General features: G+C 38.5%; 1 protein-coding gene across 4 annotated transcripts in view; it reads right to left on the reverse strand.

The window, feature by feature from the left end:
• Nucleotides 1-24,545, reverse strand: part of RABGAP1L (RAB GTPase activating protein 1 like) — a 686,895-nt gene that overhangs the window by 125,971 nt on the left and 536,379 nt on the right. For 3 of the 4 annotated variants that reach the window (XM_030875419.3, XM_060296102.2, XM_060296106.2), the window contains exon 19: nt 11,220-11,348. In XM_030875419.3, the coding sequence (XP_030731279.1) occupies nt 11,220-11,348 (129 nt within the window). Of the gene's footprint in view, nt 1-11,219; nt 11,349-19,639; nt 20,361-24,545 lie in introns of those variants that run through there. The other variant, XM_030875425.3, reaches the window with a different exon arrangement.

A 24,545-nucleotide genomic window follows, 5' to 3' on the forward strand; every position in this document is an offset into this window, starting at 1 on the left:
TCACTGCCTCTCTTTTAGGAAAGAAGGGGAATCAGGGAGGTTATGGTTGTATAAGATATGATACAATAGATAGACAAGATTATAAGGAAGTTAATGCATTTAGATCATACCAGAGCAGGGTATATAAGTTAGAACTTACAACAAGCTAACATGCATGCCAGAGGAAATTCTTTGCCAGCCAAGTGGGCTGATGGAAGTGAAGGGTGGAATTGTGAAGAAAAATAGGATATTTTAGAAAATCTGAGAGTTTAGGAGAAAATGGAAGAACTTGGGTAGGCTGACAAACACAGGAAACTGTCATGTGTTATCAGATGTTAGAGATACAGTTCAGGGTTGCCAAGAATGATTCATGTTCAGAAGAGAATGTTTTCAGAGAAATTGGGTTGAAACTAGCATTCTGTTGACTATGAGAAAGACATTGCTGTGAGCTGAACTGTATGTCCCCCAAATTTATATGTTGAAGCCCTAACTCCCAGTACTAGTATCCTTATAAGAAGAGGAGATTAGACACAGATAACACAGGCAGCAGGATGACCATGTGAGGATACAGTGAGAAGACGGCCATCTCCGAGACAAGGAGAGAGGCCTCAAAAGAAACCAAACTGCTGATACCTTGATCTTGAACCTCTAGCTTCCAGAACTGTGAGAAAATAAATTTCTGCTGTGTAAGCCACACAGTCTGTGGTAATTTATTACAGCAGCCCTAACAAACTACCACAGACATGAAACTGGGGGCAGACATGAGACTCAGGAGAAAAAAAAAAAGTACTGCCTGTTTAGGAACCAACTTACTGAGAAACTTCAATATGTAGTAAGAGCTGGTAGGAAGTACAGTGACCCTAAGGGCAAGGGATAACAGAGGATAACGCAGTGCCTGGAAAAGAGGATGAATGAAACGCTGCACAGAACACACTGATAGAGGCACTGAGCCTGTGCCAAACTGAGTAACTGAAGCCTCCCCTGACCTGAGTGACACAACAGAACACGAAGTTTTACCACCGCTTCATGTGGTTTGTATGCCAGTATTCCCTCACATAATAATAATGATACTAGTGACGATGATGATGATGGTGACGGTGATAAAACCATTTGAACTACATATTACAGAGATCTGGATAGATTACAGGCATAGAAAAGGAACAGGCTAGACATTCCAGATGAAAGAAATCGTTCCCTCCCACAGGTGGCAGCAATAAAAAGTCCCCAAGCCAGAGGAATTGACAGTAAGAATGGAGTGCCCATTTAATCACAACTATCAACTACGGCAAGGAATATAATTTTCCCCTCAGCAGTTTGTTTGCCTTTAAGCGGAGCTTCAGAAAGCTTGACAAACAGTTGGAGATATGTGAATAACACTTAAAAATCTTCACTATCTTTTTTGGGTTGCTATTCTCATTTACATGTTACTTCCACCATTTCAAAAGAAAATAATTTTTCATGGTTGAGGGGGGAGGGGGAGAAAAAGGCTTAATAGTAAAATAAGTAAGTTCTCCAGAGTACTAATTAGACTCGGTCATTTCCCAGCTAAATGCTAAATGGATACATGAGCTTATGAGTAACTAAGTAAATATAATATGATTAGACTTTATTCGCCCCAGAGAAGAGGCAGTGGCATCTGACATAGCTGTGGCTGAAGTGTTTGAAATAAACACAAGATCCAACGGCCCAGCCTTCCTAACCTAACCTATTTTAAACACCTAAGACGTTTAAATTTATTAAAAATAAATTTAAATTTAATTAATTAAATTTGAATTAAAAAAAAGTTAAATTACTTCCATTAAGCAGCAACAGGGGCACAGAGGAACACATTTATTTTCTTGTCTAAATCAGATCCCCAAATACAAACTGTGAAGCATACTTTAAATATAATCTTAACGTGAATTCAAGTAGTTAAAAAAAAAAACAAAACAAAGAGATGTGGCTCTCATTGTAAATAGCCATGGGAAAATTATTTATTACCTCTGCTTCCAAAGAATGAAGATGAGTTCTAACTTTATTCTCCAATACAGATAAACATAAATCATAACAACTGGATAAGAGGTAATTGGCAAAACACTGCAGAAAGTTATATGAAATATGGAAACTCCCACTTAAGAGCATAACCATTTGTCTTACTATGTCTTTAGAAGACTGCTGAGAGTGAATTAGCTGCAGGGAAAAAGAATAAAGTTTGAGAGGAGAGGAACCACTAGTTGAAACAGTTGAAGTGTCCTTTTTTGTTGTTAATGTATGTGGAGAGCTCTAACGACATTGTACCAAGTTTGGGATGCAAGTAAGGGCATATGCTTTATTCTTATGATTTATTACTTCTTTTTCTGAAAAAAAGAGATGCCCATATAAAAATCAATTTTTTATATCCATTTATCTTATTTTTCTTTGGAGTAGGACAATTTAATGATTTATATAGATCGGTTCATGATACAATATCCAGGTTCACCCATCAAGTTAATTTTAAAATGTTTCTATGGCTTTCTCCTTAATAAACTGAAAGAAATGACCGGCAGAAGCAGGTATGATGGTAGAAGAAAACAGCAGACGTAATAAAGGATACAAATGCATTCCAGATGATTGGGAACAGACAGAAAAGCAGAGTTTTCTTAATGTGCAGGGTGCCTGAGGCCTGGGCATCCGGAGCTCTGGCCTGTTTTCTCCACCTGTTATAAACTGCTTCAGAGCATGTCTAACATTTACGTGTTTTCTGCTCATTCCCACAATGCATGGTTTGTGAGAGGCAAGATCAAATTGTATTAATCCCTGTTTGGGGGAAAACAATGCCCCAAATCTCAGACACACTGAGGGTTATCAATGTTAACAGAAGCCTCAGAGGAAAAATGAAGCAACTGTTTTGATATAAAAACTACTTCATTATCAGTTTGTTTATTATCACACCACTGTAGCCTATAACAAAATTAACATTTGCCTGGGAGAAGATTATGACACTCTAAACCAAATAGTCCAAATTGTCGCTGTCAATGTGCAGAGGTCTTTATAGGAAAGGAACATGAAATGTGGTTCCATTAAAAACAAACCCTTTCCACGGTGCACATAAGGGCACATATTTTAGATTCACAGAGTCAACAAAAGCCTCTGTGTGGCCTCATTGCTAATTCAAAAAAAGCCTCTATTTGGGACATTACATTCTTGTTTATACATAGCAACAATAGCCAGAAAGAAATAGCAAACAGCATGAAGAAATTAGAGGTACATTGCTCTTAATACAAATGTTCTTCATAGTTTTGCTCTAGTGTGAAAGTTATTTTCAAACAGTTAAATTCAAATCCATGGTTACAAACATGGAGGTCTGAGAGAGAAAAATATTAAATCTCTAGATAAACGAATTTACCTCTATCCCATTAAAAGTATGACTTGTGAGAGGCAAGATCAAATTGTATTAATCCACTTTGGGAGAGTGGATAATTGTCTGTCACAATACATAGATAACTGAGCTGGAGCAGAGCTTAGAGTTTTCTGAGGCAGGTAGTTACCATGGTAACATACAGTCAATGATGGCCTCCTCTCTAGCATGGGTTAGGAAGACAATTTTGGTGTGAAAGAAGAAGATGCTAGGGCAGGACTTTGTTTTCAGTCGCTAGGGCCCTCCTCTTCCTCTTATTTCCCTTACTCTTACTGCCTCTGCCATCTTTGTTTATTCCTCCTACAATGCATTTCAAATCTCTATGATGAGAGTAAAATGGTAGTGATGGTGGTAACGTCATTAGGACAGAGAGAAGCAAATCACAGGAACTCGCCATAGATGGCAAAATAGCAATTGGCCTGATTTTGCTGCCACTAAGTAACCTGAGCTACCAACTGAAAATTTTGAGCACAGGTCAGTGTTATCTTCTAATGTCACTAAACTGTCCTTAAAATATAAGTGGTTTTGGAGAAAAGATGTATTTCTCTTGGGCTATCACCAACAAGTCATTTAGTGTCCCCCTCCACTGCTCTCTGTGTTCTTAGAGTTCAATCCTTGGTACCTCTCCCTCACCCCCTTGTCCTATCTGTCTTCGCTTTCTCTTCTACTAGTTGTATTCCACTATCTATCATGTCAACCACTCTCCTGCTACTAGCCTCATCTCCCTGACCCTGTAGCGTGCTGGGGTTAGCAACTACCAGTCCAAAAGAAGTGACTTAATATTCACAAATTGTGTGCCACTTGTTAAGTCACTGGTACCTTGAAATTGGCCAGATTTTACCTGGAAATTGGCAAAAGCTACAAATCAGAGATTCCCCCTATACTCCTCCCTCTCGTATCCCCAAGGTCTGGTTTATTAGTGCACCACCGCCCTGGTCCCACTGCCCTTCCTTTGTCTCATGCTGGCAAACCTCAACTATAGGTGAAAGTAACTGCTTTCTTCATGTATACATTTGGATTGCTGGGTATTTCTAGAGAAACTCCCAAAACATTGCACATTTTTGCCACTATGAATTCATGACCTCCAACAATTCAGCCCAACAATTCTTTTGTGTTTTCCCAGTTAGTTCTTCCATTCTTTGCAATATCTAAAAGTTTGTCCATGTTCTTTGAATCTCTAGCTCCACTACATTCCCTTAGTTCTAGATCCTGCTTAATAGAAATAAGAGAAACCTTCAAATGGAATATTCTCAATTTCTTTCCTCCTCACCTTACCTTACCTTACTTAACCTGCACATTTGTCTTTATCCCCATCTACTCCCTCCTGCTGTAATGGAAGAAAAGTACATTCTTTAGAGTCTAATCTTTTATCTCCTCTGAAGTCTGTCTCTGTTGATATATTCCAATTTCTTTATTGAATCTTCAACTTCTCTCTTGTGGGTCTTTCCTTCTTATTTGAAGAGGGATGGTCTGGTCGGCCCCTGGATATCAACCCTCATCACTCCTTGAGCCATCTCCTAGTTTCTTAAACATACCATCCTCCCTCCCACCCCACAGTGTTTTACACATGCTTCCTTCAGTCTGAAATGCCTTATAATCTCAGTGCAAGAAAGCTTTTCCTAAACCACTGAGACAGTCAGGTTCCTTTGCTCTTTGTTCTCCATATATCTTTATTATATCTCTTCTGAGCATGTGTCTCACTTTGTAATTATACATTTATTATGGCAGTTATATAATTAACATCTTCTGCATGATATAAGCTCCATGAGCTCTGGGAGTGTATGTGCTTTTGCTCAACCTTGTGTTTCCTGGACCTGGCACAGTGCCTGGCATATAGTAGGTACTCAATGAAGAAATTGACTCACTGAGTGTTTTTTTAAGCATTTAAAGCCATCTTTCCCATCCTCCAAAAATTCATCTCAACCTCATGTCTACTTATCTCTCTCTCTCTTGTACTTACTCTCTTACTTACTCTCAGGCTTGCTGGCTGTTTCTTCCATCCTCCATCGTCTCCCCACACTAACCTCCTTAGAAGAGCTGTCTCATCTTCCTTTGTCCATTTACTCACCTCCTGTTTATTCCTTGCATCATTGGCTTTTATATGTCATCACTCCACTGAAACTGCTGTCATTAAGCCCACAAAGGAACCTCTTTCATTAACTGTTGCACGATGTCCACTTCCACTCTCAGTACCTTATGAGACCTCTAAGCATCACTGACATTTTTCAACTTCTTCCTTCTTGAACATATACCTTTTCCCTTAGCTTTCACACTTCACACTATTCTGGGTTTCTTCCTGCCTTTTCAGTCTCACTAGCTGCTGTTCCTCAGCCCATCTTTTATATGTTAATGAACCTACCCTCAACCCTTCTCTCTGCTCCTCTGAAAATTCACCCACTCCCATGGTTCAAATACTGATGACAATCAAATGCCTACTTTTAGCTCAGATCTGATTTCCATTCCATATCCACCTGCTTATTGGATATTTTTACGTACTTGGATATGAGACTATAGATATACACCACAAACTTAACATGTCCAACACTTAACTCATTATCTTTTATCCTTGCAATTTGTTCTCCTTTGTGTGTTCCCCTTCATAGAGTGACTACTACCAAGTTGCCTAAGTGAGAATCCTGAGCATGATCTCGGCTCTCTATCTCTGCCCTAATGCTCTTATTTAATCACTAAGATCTGTTGATTCTATCTCTTGAATATTTCTGGAATCTGTCCACATCTCTTTAGCCCATAACAATAGTCTGGTCACTTCTCAACTGGATTACTGCAACCACCCCTGAGTTGGTCTGTTACCAATATCTAATCTTATCCATTTTAATCTATTCTCCACACACCAGCCAGAATAGCCTTTCTAAAACATAAATCTGATCATTTCTGTCTCCTCTTTAAAAACCCACAATACTTCCCTCTGTCTGAGGATAAAATCCAAGTTGCTTACTCTTGGATTACAGGCTTAAATGGCTCTGTACCAGCTGTTTGGCTCCTGCTTACCTCTCTAAGTCTTCTATCTACTCCCCTCATTCCCTCCATCCTTGAACCCTATTCTCCAGTCATGAACTGCGCTTAAGTCTTGGACAGCTCCATCTTTTCTTACCTCTGGGCCTCTGCATATTCTCTGCATGGAACTTCCTTCCCCCTTCCTCCATATACTCCTTAATTCCTGCTAATCCTTCAGGTCTCATCTTAAATCTTACTTCCTCTGAGAAGTCTTCTTGCATAGTTCCTGGCACATAGTAGCTACTCAATAAATGACCTTTCTTTCCTAATTCCCTTGTTTTAGTTTAATGTCAGATTTTGCAGTTTTAATATTGTTCAAGTTATTTTACTAATAAAATACAAACACAATAGGCTACTTTACTTTTTAAAACATTCTATTATGAAGATCTACCAATAGAATATTTTGAGTGATATGATGAACTTTTCTACTAATGAGGTTCATCATAACTGTGGCACTTGTAACACTGTCCCAAATAAAAATCAACGTAAAAAAAAAAAAAAAAAGGACTTGCTTCCCAGCTTTTGGAGAATAATTCTCAGGAAAGGTTGACATGGCCATAGAACTAACGTGTATTATATATATAGTACTCTAAATTATGTTATAGATGTTTTACTCTTCTAATTCATCTCTTTATTTTTATCAGAGCAGTGCCCACTAAGTGATGTTTAAAAGGGCCAAATTTTTAATATTTCATCATCTACATACATGGCACCTATGTGAAACATAAGGAGGCATAAAATATTGCATTAAATCACATACAATGTTTAATACCTGGCAGTTTTTGGCCAACAAGAATGGTAATTTCATCAATTCAACCTAATACAATATGAGTGATATTGAATAAAATTATGTAAAGAAAAACAGATCAAGAAAAATTATAAAGGTTATATGTATATGAACTTGAATATATATAGGTATCACATTTATAAATTCTTATACTCTAAAGAAATATCAATTTTCTAACAAGCTTAAGATGATCCCACAGCACAAAAGTTAATTTTTTTGAGTCACTGAGTTCCCTTTAAGAATCTAATAAAAGCTACATATTTTCTCACCAGGAAAAACAAAATGCTTAAACGCTTATATAAAGAAAGTCAAATTTCTAGTGACTCAGAATCCATGAAGCCAAGATCCAAGTTTAAGAAGCTCTGCAATAGCAAAATTTTAAACTATAAGCTAACAACTGAATAACGATATTCAACCAAAGTTGCCTTCCTGAGAAAGTGCAGGATATTCATATATTAAGTAACCACATTATTTTTCAAAGTAAAGTCTGATGGGTGAATGTATTTTCTCATTTTAGCCTGGCTGGATCACAGGAACAGAAGGCATATCAGAATGATTTAAAGTCATGTTAGTAATTAGAAAAAAATAAACACCGAAAAATATTCCTGATATTTAATGTCACACGGGTTTCAGAAGAATAAAGTTATTTACCCAATCCAATGTGCTTTATTAATAAATCCTATTATCCATACGCAGAGGTAACAATTTATTTTTTACCTGTAACAGTTGCATTTATTTTAAAACCAGTCAGTTTACTGAAATAACTGGGTCATCTAGTTCCTTAAAGTTAGAGGAAAGTGATTCATTTTCAAGGATAATTAAATGAGAACATGTCCATTCCAAGACTATACGACCGTACACAAATTCTATAAAAATAATTAAAATCCAAAAAAAAATGTATTACCTTTGACAGAAATTCTATTGTTAAACAGGCTGTGGATAAGAAATCATGAGCTCCAACTTTTTTGCCTGTTCCATGCCTGCAGTCACCTTTGTCTGTGAATGCTTTAACATGCAGCCGTGTTCCGTAAGTCCATGATTTCCTAACATTTCCAGTTCCCAGCACATGCTGCTGTAATGATGGCATGATGACTCACATCCTTACCACACTCCCACTTTCATTATTCAGTGTAACACCTCATCCTCCACAACCTCTCACGGGTTACAGCATATCAGAATGGGGAAGGGGTAGGAGGGGCCGACAGTGGAACAGGCCTGAGTGCTTTTTCAAAACTGCAAGCTGCTGTGAAATCCATGTAGTGGGTTGTGACTAGCAGAGGGAAGGGTAGAAGTTTAAAATGGAATAGAATATAATATAGTAGAAGAAAAACATCAGAGTGCATCATACATTGTAAGCGTAAGTATCTCTTCAGATGTGTGTGTGTGTGTGTGTGTGTCTGTGTGTGTGTGTGTCTGTGTGTGTGTGCACGTGCGTATGTTTAAGGTCTTGATATAAAAGCTATTTCAAAATGTAGGTCTTGGTTTAAAAACAATCTTAAATTTTCATGTTGGAGATCTACGTTCTAGTCCCAGCACGATCCCTGAATACTGTACAATTTACGTCTTCCTTCTTTCAGTTAAACCTCACATCAGCCTCACAATCATGCTGTAAATTAAAATGGTGTCCCTTGGGTACTGTTTTAAGTATCTAAGAGAAAGGTACTCTCCTTAGATAATACAAAACAAAACGAAACAAAACACAAAACTAAATAACAACCGTATTATTGCTTTAAAAAAAATTCCTATCTATCTGTTCATGACCAAATAAATCACTCTGGTTGCACATAGCACTTCCATCTCAGGAACAATCCATTCAGATCATATTTTGAACTTGTCTTCTAACATTTTATGTTTCAGTGTCTCTCATATCTCACGTTTCTGGCTTGACAGTCGTTACTTACCTCCATCCTCTGAGAAGCTTCATAAATTATATTGAGAAAAAATATTTCCGTGTACATTTCATATTTTTAAATCACTTTCCTGGGTTTTTTGTTCTCAGTTATTTTCCCACAGTTCTAGAGTTCCCTTGAAAACATTTACCTATACCTCTTAACTCTCTACTCTTTTATTCTTAGAAATGCATGCTGTATTTTAATGGATCCCTACAGCACTGCCCCAAGTTATAGTACTTCTTTCTGACAGCTCTGGAACAATCAGCTGGCTGAAGCCTACCTTCCAAACCTACTACCTACAAAATTCAATCAAAGGCACCATGACCACTGTGTTTTCAACGTCTACAGACAAATGTGGCTTATGCTTAGTCACCTGGCTTAGCCAAATAAAACAATCAGTCATAAAGCCTTTAAAAGTTTGCATTTCAGGAAGAAGACTTCAGAGGTCTATCTTTCTTAATACCTTTGGAATATGATCTCTTTGAATATAGAGTTCATTTGGAAGACAATGTAATCTTTTTCTCCTCAAGTTATTTACGTTCAGCATTGAGTTGCACTTTTGAAACATTTAGAATTTAGTTTAAAATAACTTAAAATTCAAAAAAAGTCTTACACCAGAAAAGTGTTGCAGTGGGTATTATGCTTAAGTGAAGTCTGTGTCAAAATACATTTTAAGAAATGAGCTTAATAACTCAATGACTACTCTATCTTCTAATTGCTCAATCCCAAATCTGTGGAATCACTTTGACCCCTCTTTTCCTTTCACACCCATGTTTAATACATCATGAAATCCCTTTGGTTCTCTTTCAAAATATACCCAGGTTCCAACCACCTCCATCTCCAATCCATCTCTATCCCCACTATTATCACCCTGGTCAATCTATCATCATTTCTCAACAGGGTTACTGCAAACCCCCTATCTGATCTCCCTACTTCTACTCTTACCTTTCTATCATCTGTTCTCAACACTGTAGGCACTATAATCCTCTAAAACCTCAGACAGATCATATCACTCTTCTACTCAAAACCTTGTAAGGGCTCTTCACTATACTCCAAGCAAAGCCTAAAAACTCTTACAGTGACCTACATTTTTAGGCTCCTTGTGAGCTCTCTAACTTCCTCTCCTATTGCCCTCATTTTCATTCACTTCATTCCAGCTACACTGGCCTTCTTGCTGGTCCTCCAACTCACATGGCATGAGCCAGCCCCAGGGCCTTTGAACTAGCTGTTGCCTCTGCTGAACTGCTCTTCCCCTAGACATCTCCATGAATAATTCATCTCCTTCACCTTCAGTGAGGTCTACTCTGACTACCAAACAACAACTATAACTTTCCTTCTCCCCACCAATCCAATCTTGCTTATTTTGCCCTACTTTTTCTTTTTTCATAGCTATTTATCACCTTCTAACATATTAAATATATTCTTTATTATGTTAATTGTTTACTGACTTTCTCCTTCGGCAAGAATGTAAAGTCCATAAGACCTGGGATCTTTGTTTTTTCAGAAAACAAATTTATATTTTTGTCATGGTTAGGTAAGAAGATTCCCTAGTATATTCCAAAGGTACAAGAATTTACATCAGTAAATTGGTTCCATTTTTTTTTTAAATGTGCTATCTCACCTTGATACCACAATTCTCTAGATAAAGATTTCTATTTTAACTTATTTATAAAATTTGTTTATTTATATCAGACACCTGATAAGGAGCAACGTATCCACAAACATCTGTCAGGTGTGGGATGGAGATGCGTAGATCAAGACAGAGCTTTCCAAGCCCCTTAGAGAAAGGGAAGCACGGCCTAAGCAGGCTTTTCTTGCTTGGTCCTAAATAATCTTAAAACAGATGGCAAAAGCTAAATACTAAGTCTGCTGCTATGGAAACCACTATCACAGCAACCCATTCTAGAGCCCCACCTATGAGATAAATGTTTGTCTCCCTCTTGTTACAACCTGAACCTGCTAACGTTCACTCTAAGTCCTACTAGAAGGTACAGCCACTATAGATACAAATCAGCTTGACAAAGAAGTCTGAGAGAAACTAGGTCATACACCATTTCACCTTAAACATAGTCAAAATCCAGCAACATACTGAGAAAGAGTTTTATACAATTTGCCATGTTATTCTGCATTCAAGTTCCACATTTATTATCTATAAATTCATATATCTTACCTTAATATTGCAAGCCTGCTCCATTAACCTTCTTGCATTTTCCTCTGCCCTGTATCTCTTTGGAAGCTGGACTCTGAAGAACTTTAAAGCACCTTCAAAATCAGCCTGCAGAAGATCTTCCTTTGAGGTCTAAAAAATAATCACCAAGAATCATCAATTACATTTTAACCTACATTCAGAACGAATACATTGTAAAAGGAATTTCTATTTTCCTGAATGTACTTTTATAGCCAAGATCTAGGTGAGCTTCAAAAATTTTTAGGAAGAGATTTCTAACCTCTTTAACTATAAGCTGAAATAAGTCACCATAAATCCTAGACGTGACAAAAGAATTAACAGGCTAACATATTTAATTTATATTACCTGAAGATTTGAATAGTGGATCTTGGCAAAGCTAACCATGTTATGGCTCTAAAAAAAGAAAAATGCCAGAAAAGGAAAAACTTTGAACTCTGGGACTAATCTGTGATTTTAGCTTGGCAGGCATTTTAAGGATATTTTACAAAGCTGGCTGAAGACATAGACAATGCAATCAAAGCACAGCAGAATTATATAATAAACACCTAATGAGAGAATGACTTTTCAACTAGTGACAGTAGCAGTTCAAGTGAAGAAAATAAGAAATTGTACCCATATCTTTTTTTTTTTTTTTTTTTTGCGGTATGCGGGCCTCTCACTGTTGTGGCCTCCCATTGCGGAGCACAGGCTCCGGACGCGCAGGCTCAGCGGCCATGGCTCACAGGCCCAGCCGCCCCACGGCATGTGGGATCTTCCCGGACCGGGGCACGAACCCGTGTGCCCTGCATCAGCAGGCGGACTCTCAACCACTGTGCCACCAGGGAAGCCCTGTACCCATATCTTAAAGACTGTTATAAAACAGTAAATGAAGCAAACCACTTAACTACTGAACTTCTTATGAAAACTACTGCTTACCAGATTTACGTAAGAAATAACCACCACTTATAAATATATGTATACCCAGAAAAAAGACTGAAAGGAAATAAAAGAAAATGTTTCTCTGGATAGTGGGATTATAATTTTTTTTCTTCTTTATATATTTTGCTGTTTTTCTTGCAGTAAAGATTTTGTAATAAGAAAGGCAATAAATATTTTAATAAACAACTATAAGTAATCGCTGGCAAACACTGAGACACAAATTAAGAGATTGAGAAAGACTGGGTACACAGAAGTAGGCCAAGACAAAAAGAAATAAGGTGTTTTAAGAGTCAGCACTTAATTGTCAAAAACTGCAGAAATCAAACAAAAACAAACAAACAGACAAAAACAAAACATGGTGGCTAGAAATCACAGAGCTACATGCTAGTTCAAAATATTACTTTATTTACATTCAGATTTAAAACTGATTAACCTTAAAGACTGCATTGAAAGAGTATAAGGAAGTCAGAGGAATCCTGCTCATAATGAGTTGTTGTCATCACCACCAGCCTGGTCTAAGCCATTGTCATCTCTCAGCTGAGCCACTGCACTAACTCCCCAACTGGTCGCCCTCTTTCTGCTCTTGCTCTCCACAATCTACTCTCCTTACAGCAGCTAGATGATACTTTTTCAGATCATGTTGCTCTTCTGTGTAAAGCTCTCCAGTGGTTCCTATTGTGCTCAAAATAAAACCCAAAATCTTTACCATTGCCCACAAGACCCCTCAGGATATGGGGCCCTTGCCTTCCCCTCCAGCCTCATGTTGAATGACATCTCCCTCCTTGCTCTCAAGCTCCAAGCACACTGGCCTTCTTTGTGTTTTCTTGTACACACCAAGTTCATTCCTAACTGAAGGCTACTGCCTGTTCTCTCTGCCTGGAATATTCTTCCCCCAGATCTTCATAATGATAACAACTTTTTGTGATCTAGATTTTAGCACAAATATAAGATCTGAGTTAGGCCTTTTCTGAGCAGTTAAATTCTTCCCCCCAGCCCATCAAATCATTTTCCATCCAGTCATTTTCCAGTTTTACATCTGTTTTCGTCCTAAGGAAAGGGGATTTGTCTGTCTTGTTCTTTGCTGTATCCACTGCCTAGAGTACAGGAGGTACTCAACAAAAATTTACTGAATAAGTGAATGAATTCTACTTCCGCCTCTCTTCCACTATACATATATAATTTTTTCTTCCCTTCTCTCCTCCCCTTTAAACAGAAACATGTAAAATAGAATAATATATTAATTCACACAGCAGGCATTTTCACAGGGAACTAGGTTGGCCCAAGTTTAGATTCACAAACTAGTAATCAGAAGACAGAGCCAGGCTAATAGTGCCGGGGAAAAAAACAAGCTTCAGTACATCTCAGATTTATTTCCTCCCTCACAGATACTGAGAGATGGTGGCAATAAGCAGTGGAGAGAATATTTAGCATGATAAAGTGCTATCATCTCACCTTAACTTGGTTGGAAAAGGCAGTTACTGGAAACAACTTCAGCCCCAAAGAGGGCCTCTTCAACTAAAATATCAACTGCTGAATTACTGAGAAAGCATCCACCTACCAGTTATGCCAGATATACTACATCCTTTTTCACCTGTAATACTGGTTCTGATGATTATCTCTTTGGCAATTGTTGGGAAAGTTCAACACAGGCTGCTTACAGAGTTTGTAGCGAAACAGGATTAGTAGCTTTCTTCATTAGTCAAAAACCTTCTAAGGGCACCTCTTCTATTGTCAGTGCAACTAACCTCTGGTTACCTGCAAACAGATGCCCCAAAATGGTGGGGAGCAGTCTACTGCCTACAGGAAGCAGCATGGTTACCTAATTTTCTAATACGGCCCAAGGCCTAATTTCAAGTCCAGCCTCTGAGTTCATACAAAAGCAGAAAGATTAGGATTAAAGATGAGAAGCCAAATATCCTGTGACATTTGCCCTCTGGTCAGGCAGGGATGGCCAGGCACACAGAGATGCTGTTTGGAGGAGGCTGTAGTCTCAGGGGAGGTACAGCAAGGAGCTCCCTACCCAGGTGGGGCTGAAGCTCAACTCAGGTTAAGTCTCTGGAAACCAGAATTCAGAGTGCCCTGTGACTGCCCTTTCCAAGACACCGCTGGTGTTAGTGAAGCTCCAGATTGCGTGACTGGCCCAACTCAAGCCCCTGAAGAGAGGAGCTCTGATAATCATGAGGCAAGTGTAGAAAATGCATCTTATTTAATCCTCTAATTTTAGCCTCTAGGAAGTACTTGTCAATTAGAGGTCCTCAAGCAAGGCTGCAAAGGATGGAATAGTCATTTTAATTCCAACTCTGGCTAACTCATGGTACTGCATAATTCTCCACCGTTCTCCTACTTTAAAAGTGGGACTATATCCAACCTCGAGTATTTGAGAATGAACAAAGTTAAGGCATATGAGTATATTTTGTGAACCCCAAAACAAATGTAGGGGACATTTTGGAAAGTTGTCTCTGTTGCTCAAATATGCTCAGATACTGAAATTTTAGTATAACATTTTGTTACATTGCTTATAGTCCTTTTTTCCTAACCTTACAGATACATTTCATATATATTTAACAAAATTTGAGTCACTTTGTACACATTATTTTGTTAAATATATACACCTCATAAATGTCAAGCATTGATGTAATAATATTAGTCCAAAATATAGGTAGTGGTGCTTTCTATGAAACTAAAACATGGCTTCAATCACACATACTAATTATTAATGAGCTGACTATGGAGATATTAACTTAATTAATCGTTATAATTGAGTTTATAATTGCATGAATGCTAACCCTCTACTCCAACAAAGAAGAGAAGTTTAACACATGATCTTGTGATAAGACCCAAGCTTTAAAAATACACCCCTAAAAGGCAGACTAACATTTCAAAAACCAAACCAAGTCCCTGAAAGAGGTTGGGCTGGCTTCTGGATAACATTATCCATCTGTACTCACTGTACAGAACCCCATCAGGCTAGAAGAATTGATTTAAGTTGGAAAGGCTGTTCTTCAACTGGGAAATTCTTAGAGTTTTTCTATATTACCTTCAGAACAATAGTGAAGGAATAGTAAAATAATGAAAATGCAATCACTTTCCAAACATTATTTGCTAAGTAATGTCAGTCAGAAGATAATATAGACAAGAACCAGGGAATTTGAATAAGCAAAGGCATGTTTTCTTCCCTTGTACAATAAAGGAAAGAACTCTACCAGCTTTTAAGTAAGAACTAATAGATGATAACTTTTGAAAATCAGTGGCTCTACTAATACTCATCTTTTCCTCTCCAAACTTTCTGTCAAATCCTTTTAAGTGATGATAGGAAACATGTTTACCAATTACACCTTCAAAGGTAACATTACTTCTTCCTCATTTCTATGAAAAGAGCTATATAAAAAGATTACCTGGATAATTAAAAAAACATTTAAACAAGTCCTACTTCTATTTCCTTTCAAGTAGGTAGAAATAAATATCCAGAGGGAAAGGTAAGTAGGATGCTAATGTAAGAATCCTTCCCACTCACCCCAGTAAAATGAATTAAGCACATTGCCAGGCACACAATAGACACCAACATATATCTGTTCCATGAATTTATAAAGGATCTACTTCAAGCATACTCACTATTAATAAGTCAAAAATTTATAAGATGCAAATTAGAAAGGAGATGTAGGACTTATTTTGATATAAAAATTGACTTTTATATTTGGGGGGCATCAGAATTGGGGGGCAATTCTTTTGTATATTGGGGGGCATCAAAATTGACTTTTATATTTGGGAGGCAACTTTTATACTTGAGTCTTTAACTTCTTTTAAGAGTTATCATCTCTCTTCAGTGAGTAATCCTTGCAGCAGTCAACAACAGAGGTAAAAATGGGAGAGAAACTTTCTCCTCTGCTCTTTTATTCCCTCCTTAAAATTAATGTTTTAAGGAAGTCCACAAATTAAAAAAACAAAACTAGGATGCAATTTGACAGCATAAAGAAATATGATCAGAATTAAACTTTAAATGGTTACTGGAGGGACAGCTGGAACGTTTGGCTATAGATATATGTCAATCCTCTTCAGCCTGAGAGTCCTTTGGATTCACCGTGCACAGTGCCCAGAGTAACAGATTGAAACTACAGCCAACACTGAGATCAACATATAATGATCTGATAACTTCCCATGTCATATAAAAGCAAAAAGAAAAAATCTAGGAAGATAGGGAAGATTTTGAACCTGAGTAAAAGTTTTTCCTCTTTCTCCAAATTTCACACACTTACAGAGGAATATGAACTCTGGCTATGTGCCCCTGCTAATACCATTTGGAGTGTGTTTTTCCCACTGAAAAATTCAGTGCAAGAGTATCACATTTTAAAGTGATTTTTTTTTTTTTTTAAAGAAAGGAGGGTGGGTGGAAATGAACAGTTCTAACATTTGAGTGTTAGCTCCAGATGCTTCTATTCGAAACCTCTCATTTTCTTGGATGACAAATCTTTCTTTAAGGGCCTCGATAAGCAGCAAAATCTAGGTTTGATTATTTTAGGGGATTATTTGAAAAAAAAATCTAGGCATGTTTCTCTTTCTCACCTTCGCTATATTCACCACAAATGGCTTTTCTTCCTTTAGTTATAGTGTCTAACAGGATTTCCATTCCGTTGAGAAATGTTTCTGGGGGTCTGAGAATCATTTGGAAGCACAGGCTTTTAGAAGAGGACATTACTTAGCTGCTCTCTAGGATACGTATATCCCTTGCTTTGGTATTTTAATTTCACCAAAGAAACGTGTGTTTGGTGAGTCTGCACACAGAATTTATGCCTTGTGGTAATATCTAAAATGGAGTACTTGTACTTGATTTATTAAAGGAAAATTATTCTTTACTAGGTGTACCTTTGAAGGACAATAAGCAAAAATTCCAAATGTGCTTGGTGTTCTCATAGCTTGATGGTCTCTCTGTGAATCAGGGAACAATAAATAAGGCTCAAAGTCCAAATCTACAACACTGTCTTGGTAAATCTTCATTTATTTGATCAGTTTCATTAAAAAAATTAACTTGTCTTATATGAAGAAAACTACTGGCATCTTAAAAGTAAAATAAGGGATTTGTATGTGTTTAACCCACACACACATTCATATTTAAAACATGATTAAAAACCTAAACTTCGGGCTTCGCTGGTGGCGCAGTGGTTGAGAGTCCGCCTGCCGATGCAGGGGACGTGGGTTTGTGCCCCAGTCTGGGAAGATCCCACATGCCGCAGAGCGGCTGGGCCCATGAGCCATGGCCGCTGAGCCTGCGCATCCGGAGCCTGTGCTCCACAACGGGAGAGGCCACAACAGTGAGAGGCCCGTGTACCGCAAAAAAACCCCACAAAACCTAAATTTCAGTGCTTGCCCTCTTGACTGGTAATGGAAAGACTGCAACATTGCATGTGGCAGGATTCCTCTTAGGATTACCCTGTGCAGATTAGCCGCTGATCCCACATCATTAGCCAGTCCAATAACACAAGGCTGAACAACTGTACTTCCCTCTGGTACACATGCTAAACTTTGAGCAATAACTCATTGGATAGCTGATCCCAATTCATAGCCACATTGCTAATTAAAGGGCATGTGATTTCTCAGAATGTAGAGTACCCTAGTTCTATCGACAATCTTTTAAGTACAACACTGTATAACAAAGTCAGAGATTTCCAAATGGCCCTATACACAACGCAGCACACACTTTTCACATATAGTGCAAATGGCACTATTACCTGCAGTGTTAGAGCCCAAAACAACCTGAGGGCTGTACCACCACCTCAGGTACCTAACTGAGCAACCAAGCCGACTTTGTACAGTTGCAACATATAGATATCTATGACCTCCCACAAATCTGAAGCTTGGGAAGCTTATGGGTTTTGTTGTTGACAATCGTTTTACACTAGAGTCATCCGGATTTTGATGCAGATTTTAGTATGAGTGATATTCTTAGTTATCAATTTTATGTTTTCCTTCAAAACACTGAAAATGTAAATGCCAAAGATAGGCAGCACCGGATCACTGTAAAGTTATCAGTGGAAGCCCGTGAGACACAAAGTTAAGCAGTCTTTAAGAATATTAGACCAAAAACTGATTCCTCAAAGAGAGGCAGAGAATTGGTTGAAATATATTTTAGCACTTCTTAGTGTCAAAGCTCCTGAAAAAAAATGCTTTTTATTTCACTGTTAAAAAACAAAAACAAAAAACTCCTTTCTAATAGAATCATGAATCTTCAGTTTTCTCCTTTATTAAGAAAAAAATGTTATGATTCAGGGGAACAAAATTCAAGTGAGCACTGATGACCTCACATAGGCATTAAAACATATATATTGAGCTCTTCTTTCTTAAACGACAAAGGAACCATATTTCTCAAAATATACCACCCCCTTCTTTATAATTGTATGCTGGTCACTGCATCTAACTTCACCTTGCAATGATAAACAGACTTTCTTCTGGGTGAGAAATCCCTTAGGTGCACAGCTACCTAACATGTCTGTTATGATGATACAGGAGAGATTATATTTACATGCAAATAGATACATGAGACTTAATAATTGTAAACATAAGCATAAACAAAGATGAACTATACTAGAGGGAGATATGTGAGAGAAAAGAGTTAAATTCAGTCAATATTGTACTTCTGAAAAAGACTCAAATATGAGAGAACCAAATGAGGGAACAGTCTAGAATGGTATTAAACTCCATTGTATAATATAAACAAAGCAAAATTATTCTTGCCCAATTACCAAATAATGGTATAGGACTACCACAGACCAATCACATTATAGAACAGTTGCTAGGTATAGTTCTCAAACCACTAAAAAGAAACACTGCACCAGTGATTGTGGGTATTTAATTTTAACCCTTGGTAGGAAGTGCAGAAGGGTGATTTTTCTCTTGTTCAGGAAATCAAAAAACAAGCAAGGCAGACTTCCCAGACTCAGCACAGACCCAACAGCTTTAAGCTGTTTCATAGATACACAGTTCGAACATTCCAGGAGAGCAATCTGTAATTTCCTAACCAATGATTTTTAAGGGGCAAAATTCCCTATTAACACAACCAAATTGACCATCAAATGGAGAGGTTAGAAAGCAAACCAGGCATAGTCTAGATAAGTCGCAATAATGTCTGGTGTAAAATTTAACCCCTTGGAGACAGAAATAACAGAATGCATCCATCAAGCACTTGGGTATTCTGCTTTACTGCTGAGCCTGGCCAGCCATAAGACCTTTTTTTTTTTTGTGGCTGCCACAGAGATAATGCCACTAACGTGGGCTTGGAGAGGAGAGCCATATCTCCTCTAGCCAATTAAGGAGTGGCACGGACCAGGCTCGGACAGAGCCCCATGCCTGTGGCCACTCAGCACTTCCTTCTCGGTAGAGTGGGGAAAAGGGGAAGGAGACAGGAGACCGCAAGCCTCTTCCAGGGATACAGGGAATTCTCACAGAGGGTGGCAGATTCTTTACAAATGAAGTTCAATGAAAAACAGTCTCACCGCCAGAAGCCGAGGCACAAACAGACGATGCCCCATCCCCAGAAGTTCCAGCACTCGACACGCATACTCATTCACCAGCTTGTTCCTCTCGTCGTGCATGTCCTGGGACTTTTTGACAGGAGCTGTGAGCTTAGCAGCTGGGGCTGGGCAGGGCACCCCTTCTTCCATGAGCAGTAAGTAGTTATCCAGAATGAGAAAGCTGGATCTCTTATCCACAATTTTGAGAACTGCGGCGGGAGGGGAGCCAGGCTTAGGTCTCCCCAGGAGCACGCACAAGCCAGTCTGTGGTGGGAACTGCCAGCTAACGTCTCCACAAGAAAAACATTTTGGCTAAATTATCTACTGTGCAAGAGCCCCAAAGTAGACTGGAAATGAAATCAAATGCTGATCTAAATAAAAAAACAGCAAAAGCAAGCGAATGCAAGAAAATGGCCAAGAGTGATGCAGGAGAGTTCACATACATGTGTAAAAATGGACAAGCTGCTTAGAAGGGTCTAGCATGTGAGTGTGTGTGTGTGTGCTGTGTGTATGTGAGAGAGTGAGTGTGTGTGTGTGCGTGAGCAAAGAGCAGGAGCCAGGAAGCCAGGGCAGTTGTGAAGCTGCAAGGAGAAAAGGATGAGCTCATTGCAATCCTTGATTCGTGACAAGCAGCTCTGCTGTTGCTGCCTCTGCTGCTGCTGCCTCTCGCTGTGAATCAGTAATGAAGGGGTAGGGAAGGAAGGGGAGGGAAGAGAAGGAGGTAGGTGAATGAGCATGCAGAGTTTGTCTCGGGGGAGAATGCTGTAATAGGAAGCCAATGGCGAGCCGTTGGACAGATGCGCTTCCCCTCCCAGTCCACCTTCAATCAGTGTTAGGCTGACAGCTTATGCTGTTGAATCTTAAACCCACAGACAGATGAGCTAGCTTCTCCTAACATGTGATGCTCACAGAAAAATCAGACAGCCTGCCAGCTAAAAGGCTGACCTTTATTCACTCTTGCTTTCTAATAATGGTAACAGATACAAGTCTGATTTTTTTACTGCATATTTAAAGTGGGATGCTCCAATCCTTGTTAGATTACTGAAATCTCTAACAGAACAGAGGCTTAGGGGAAAATGATAGAGTATGGACAGAAGAGCAAGGACCGAACATCCAAGAAACGACATGCCCTCAAGTTGAAGTGTTTATGCAATAATGACTTTTTGCAATGCTAGGATATGCAGAAGTATTTCAGCATTCTGGGAAGGCTAGCTGCAATTAAAAGGAAGATTATTTTTAATGTATTTTTATTTTTTATTGTGGTATAGTTGATGTATAGTATTATGTAAGTTTCAGGTGTACAACATAGCAAAAATGAAGACTCTTATAAATACACAATATGATAAAGCATAAAAACCTACAACATAATAATAAGAGTATACCTTTAAGGAACTATTAAAGTTGAGATTCTCAAAGCAAAAATAACTTTCCTAACCTAAAGACTGATAAACACTCACTTAATAGTTCAAAACATTGTTTTGATGCATCCTGGTCTAATCCTTCCCTTGTAATAGTATAACTTAGAATTATTCACAGTTTAAAATTTTACAATCTTACTATTAAAGTTTTATATTAATTTCCTTGATGTGAATCATCAGTTTTAGCCAAATCAAGGGAGAAGGACAAGATCCCCTTTAAGGGTAGTTTCTTAACTTTATCCTAACAATTAACTACTATATATTCAGAATCTTGGAGCTACTGTTCTGTAGTTGGTCTCATATGAATACCAGACCAGTTTCTTCATGCAAGTTGTAGCATGGTGCAAAGACTAGTGGGGCTAAGAGAGCTGGAGGAAGTTCCTTCTGAGTCTTAGTTTCCTATTTTGATAAATAAGTTACAGATCTCTGCAAGTAAGAAAATAGAAACATTTATCAGCATACCTCTGTGATCTTGGTTACAGAAATACGTTAATTACAGAATTGGGGATAAAGGGAAATACTACCTTCCTTAAGAGAATACTGTTTGGTTTATTTTTCCAAAACCTCAGGTGAACAAAACTTTTTTGGGTTAAACATTTAAAGTATTAATTAACAAAATATCTTAAATAAGATACTTATATTTTGCTGTCAGGCCTTCTATTTCTTCCAAAAATGATTTATTAAAAACCTATACAAAGTAAAGATTTTAATGTAAAATGATAAAAGCCATTAGAATATGATATGTATATATATATGTGTGTGTGTATATATGTGTGTGTGTGTGTATATATATATATGTATATATATATATGTATATATAAATTTCAGATCCTTGAGATTTTGGAGGAAATGTCTTATGGGCTACCCAGGGTGGGAGTTGGTTTAGCCAGAAGGGGGGAAGAGGGAAGAGGTTCTGGGTCTCTCATTACTGGAGCCCCCTGCCCTCCCCCCATCAGCAACAACAGCTCCATTTTCATCTTATTTACATAGTGAAGTTCTGCATGAGATTTTGTTTGAAAAGACTGTGCTACTGCTGTGTAAGTGTGAAAAGCACTACCATAGAAGCTTTACATTGAAGAGCAAGGGGACATTTTGACTTGCAAACGAAGAAAAAACTCAGTGACTCCTTAGCTTATAGGATTTTTTATGATTTTTTTTTTTTAAAAGATAGGGTAGATGTTTCCATCCATCTGACTTGGTCTCAAAGACCACTGGCAGAAGAATTTTTTTTTTTTTTTACTTATATAAACCAGAAACAAAAAATTTATTGCCCAAAAGGAATTAAATTAAAAAATTAATCAAAAGACTTTGGAACTGGTTTGGCTCTGATGCTCACAAAAGAAGTTAAAACTATATGCACTAAATATTAAATGTAATAATTAAAATATGATAGTTTAATGAGCAAACAAAGTCACACTTAAAAGATTTAGGTTCATTTAACAAAATGCTGTGTAAAAGGCACTACAAACCAGTGGTCATGTGTTTCAGTTTTCCCAATCTCTCCATCATCCTGCCCCTCAAATACGTACTATCCTTGAGGAGGTACAGGCTCAGCTGCAGGCTCTGAGTGGGCCCTGCTGGGATGCAAGAAGTCGTTTTCGGCGGCAGGGTCCAGGGCACACCTACCCCAATGAGGCTGAGGAACTGTCACACCAGGGGCCTACAGAAGGCACTGGGGATTAGAGGAGTGGAGAGCCTGAGGAAGAACAGGAAGAAATGGGGGCAGGTCCAGCTAGCTGCTCCTATCAGCCCCTGAACAAAGACCCCGAACCAGAAGGGGCAGAGCTGGCACCAGTGCGGGGTGCAGAAGATGGAGCTGCTGACGTCCAGGGTTGGAACTAAGGCCCTAGGGCTTCATTCCCAGGACAGGCCAGCAGAGAATGAGGATGAAGATGAGGAGCGAGCTACAGCACTGAGCAGACACAACTCTACAGTCATGGACCCAGAACATGCAGAGTTGGTGAAAAGGGCGAAGGAGGTGATATCAAATGCCCCGTGGGAAGATGTGGTACAGAAGGCCCTCCGAGCCTGGCAGGTGTCCCCTGCCTGCCAATGACCGCACTGAGAGCTGCCTCATCTCCCTGCATTCCAGGGCTGATCATATCCCAGGTTGTAATGTTCATCCCCATGCTCCCATCCCCCTTTCCACATCAAGGTAAACCAGACTTCTTCTCAGAGACTTATTAATTCAGTTCTATACACATGGGGACATCAGCCCAAGCCCAACCCACCTTAGCATGTATCACTCTATGGAGAATAAAAGCACCATACATACATAGTCCCCTTCCAAAAAATAAAATAAAAGAAAGAAACCATCATCCTTGCCTTCAAAATTTCCACAATTTTCCGACCCTGGTCCTGTTTTCAGGTTGTCCCTTGAGAATAGGCTGTTGATCAGTATCAGGTAAAATAACTCTTCTAGAATATCACTTGGCGAAAAGAAAGAATGTATTCTGGCGATTTTTGAAGCCCTACGAGAGTGAGTAATCTCAGTAAGCATTTCCCCTTATGCCTCCCCAACTCCCCAAGTAATTTATTTATTGCTGATCAGATTCAGCAATAAATAGAGTGTACTCATAACTCAAAGATAAATTTTTGAGTTATAAAGTAGTCCAAAAATGAAACTAATGATAGAAAAGAAACTCTTCTGAATTAACCAGTTAATAATACATGATTTCTCATATTTCTTTACACTATCATAAAGGAGATTTTTTTTAAATCTCTATGAAGGAAGTTCAACAGCAAATTGAAGATAATATGGGAAATTTGGATGAATGATCCAATGAGGCAGAGTGAGAGAAAGGTAAAGAGGGCCGGGCAGTGGTCCCAAAGCCATGGTCTAAAGAACAGCAGCCTCACTCTGGAGTGCTAGAAGCAGGTAGATGGTGGGGCAGTGCTAATTAGAGCCCTGAGCTTGAGTGCTCTACCTGAGCCACTCCACTCACTGACTGTGGACATGTGCAGGACATAAATAGATTTCCATTGTAAAATGAAAAGATACTTGACTTAATTTATGGAACTGTAATTAAGAACAGTAAGTGCACAGTAACACACAAAGTAGTTACTTCAAGGGTTACAAAGGTGAAAAAGGAAAACACTTTCCAATCTGTAGGAGCTTAAAATCTGGGAGGCATTCAAACACAAAGATAAAGCAGGATGTGGACACTGTAAAAGGAGGAACACACTGTGTGTTATGATCTAGTCATGTCTTTGTTGTCCACAGTAGATACAGACAAAAGTGGGTTTAGACTAGTGGGACTGTCCTGGACCCAAATGTAAGAGTAATGAGAATTAAACATATTTCTAAGAGCAAAGCAGGGCATTGTTTATTACATCATCTTTTAGTCACATTTACTGGTTGAAAGACATGGGTAAGTTACTACTCTCTGGGACTCTGTAAAAAGGCAGTATTACCTACCTAGTCAAGTTGCTCTGAAAATTTAATAAGTTAATGTATGTAAAGGAATATT

Source organism: Globicephala melas, chromosome 1 (genome assembly GCF_963455315.2).
Source record: "Globicephala melas chromosome 1, mGloMel1.2, whole genome shotgun sequence".
Taxonomy (NCBI): domain Eukaryota; kingdom Metazoa; phylum Chordata; class Mammalia; order Artiodactyla; family Delphinidae; genus Globicephala; species Globicephala melas.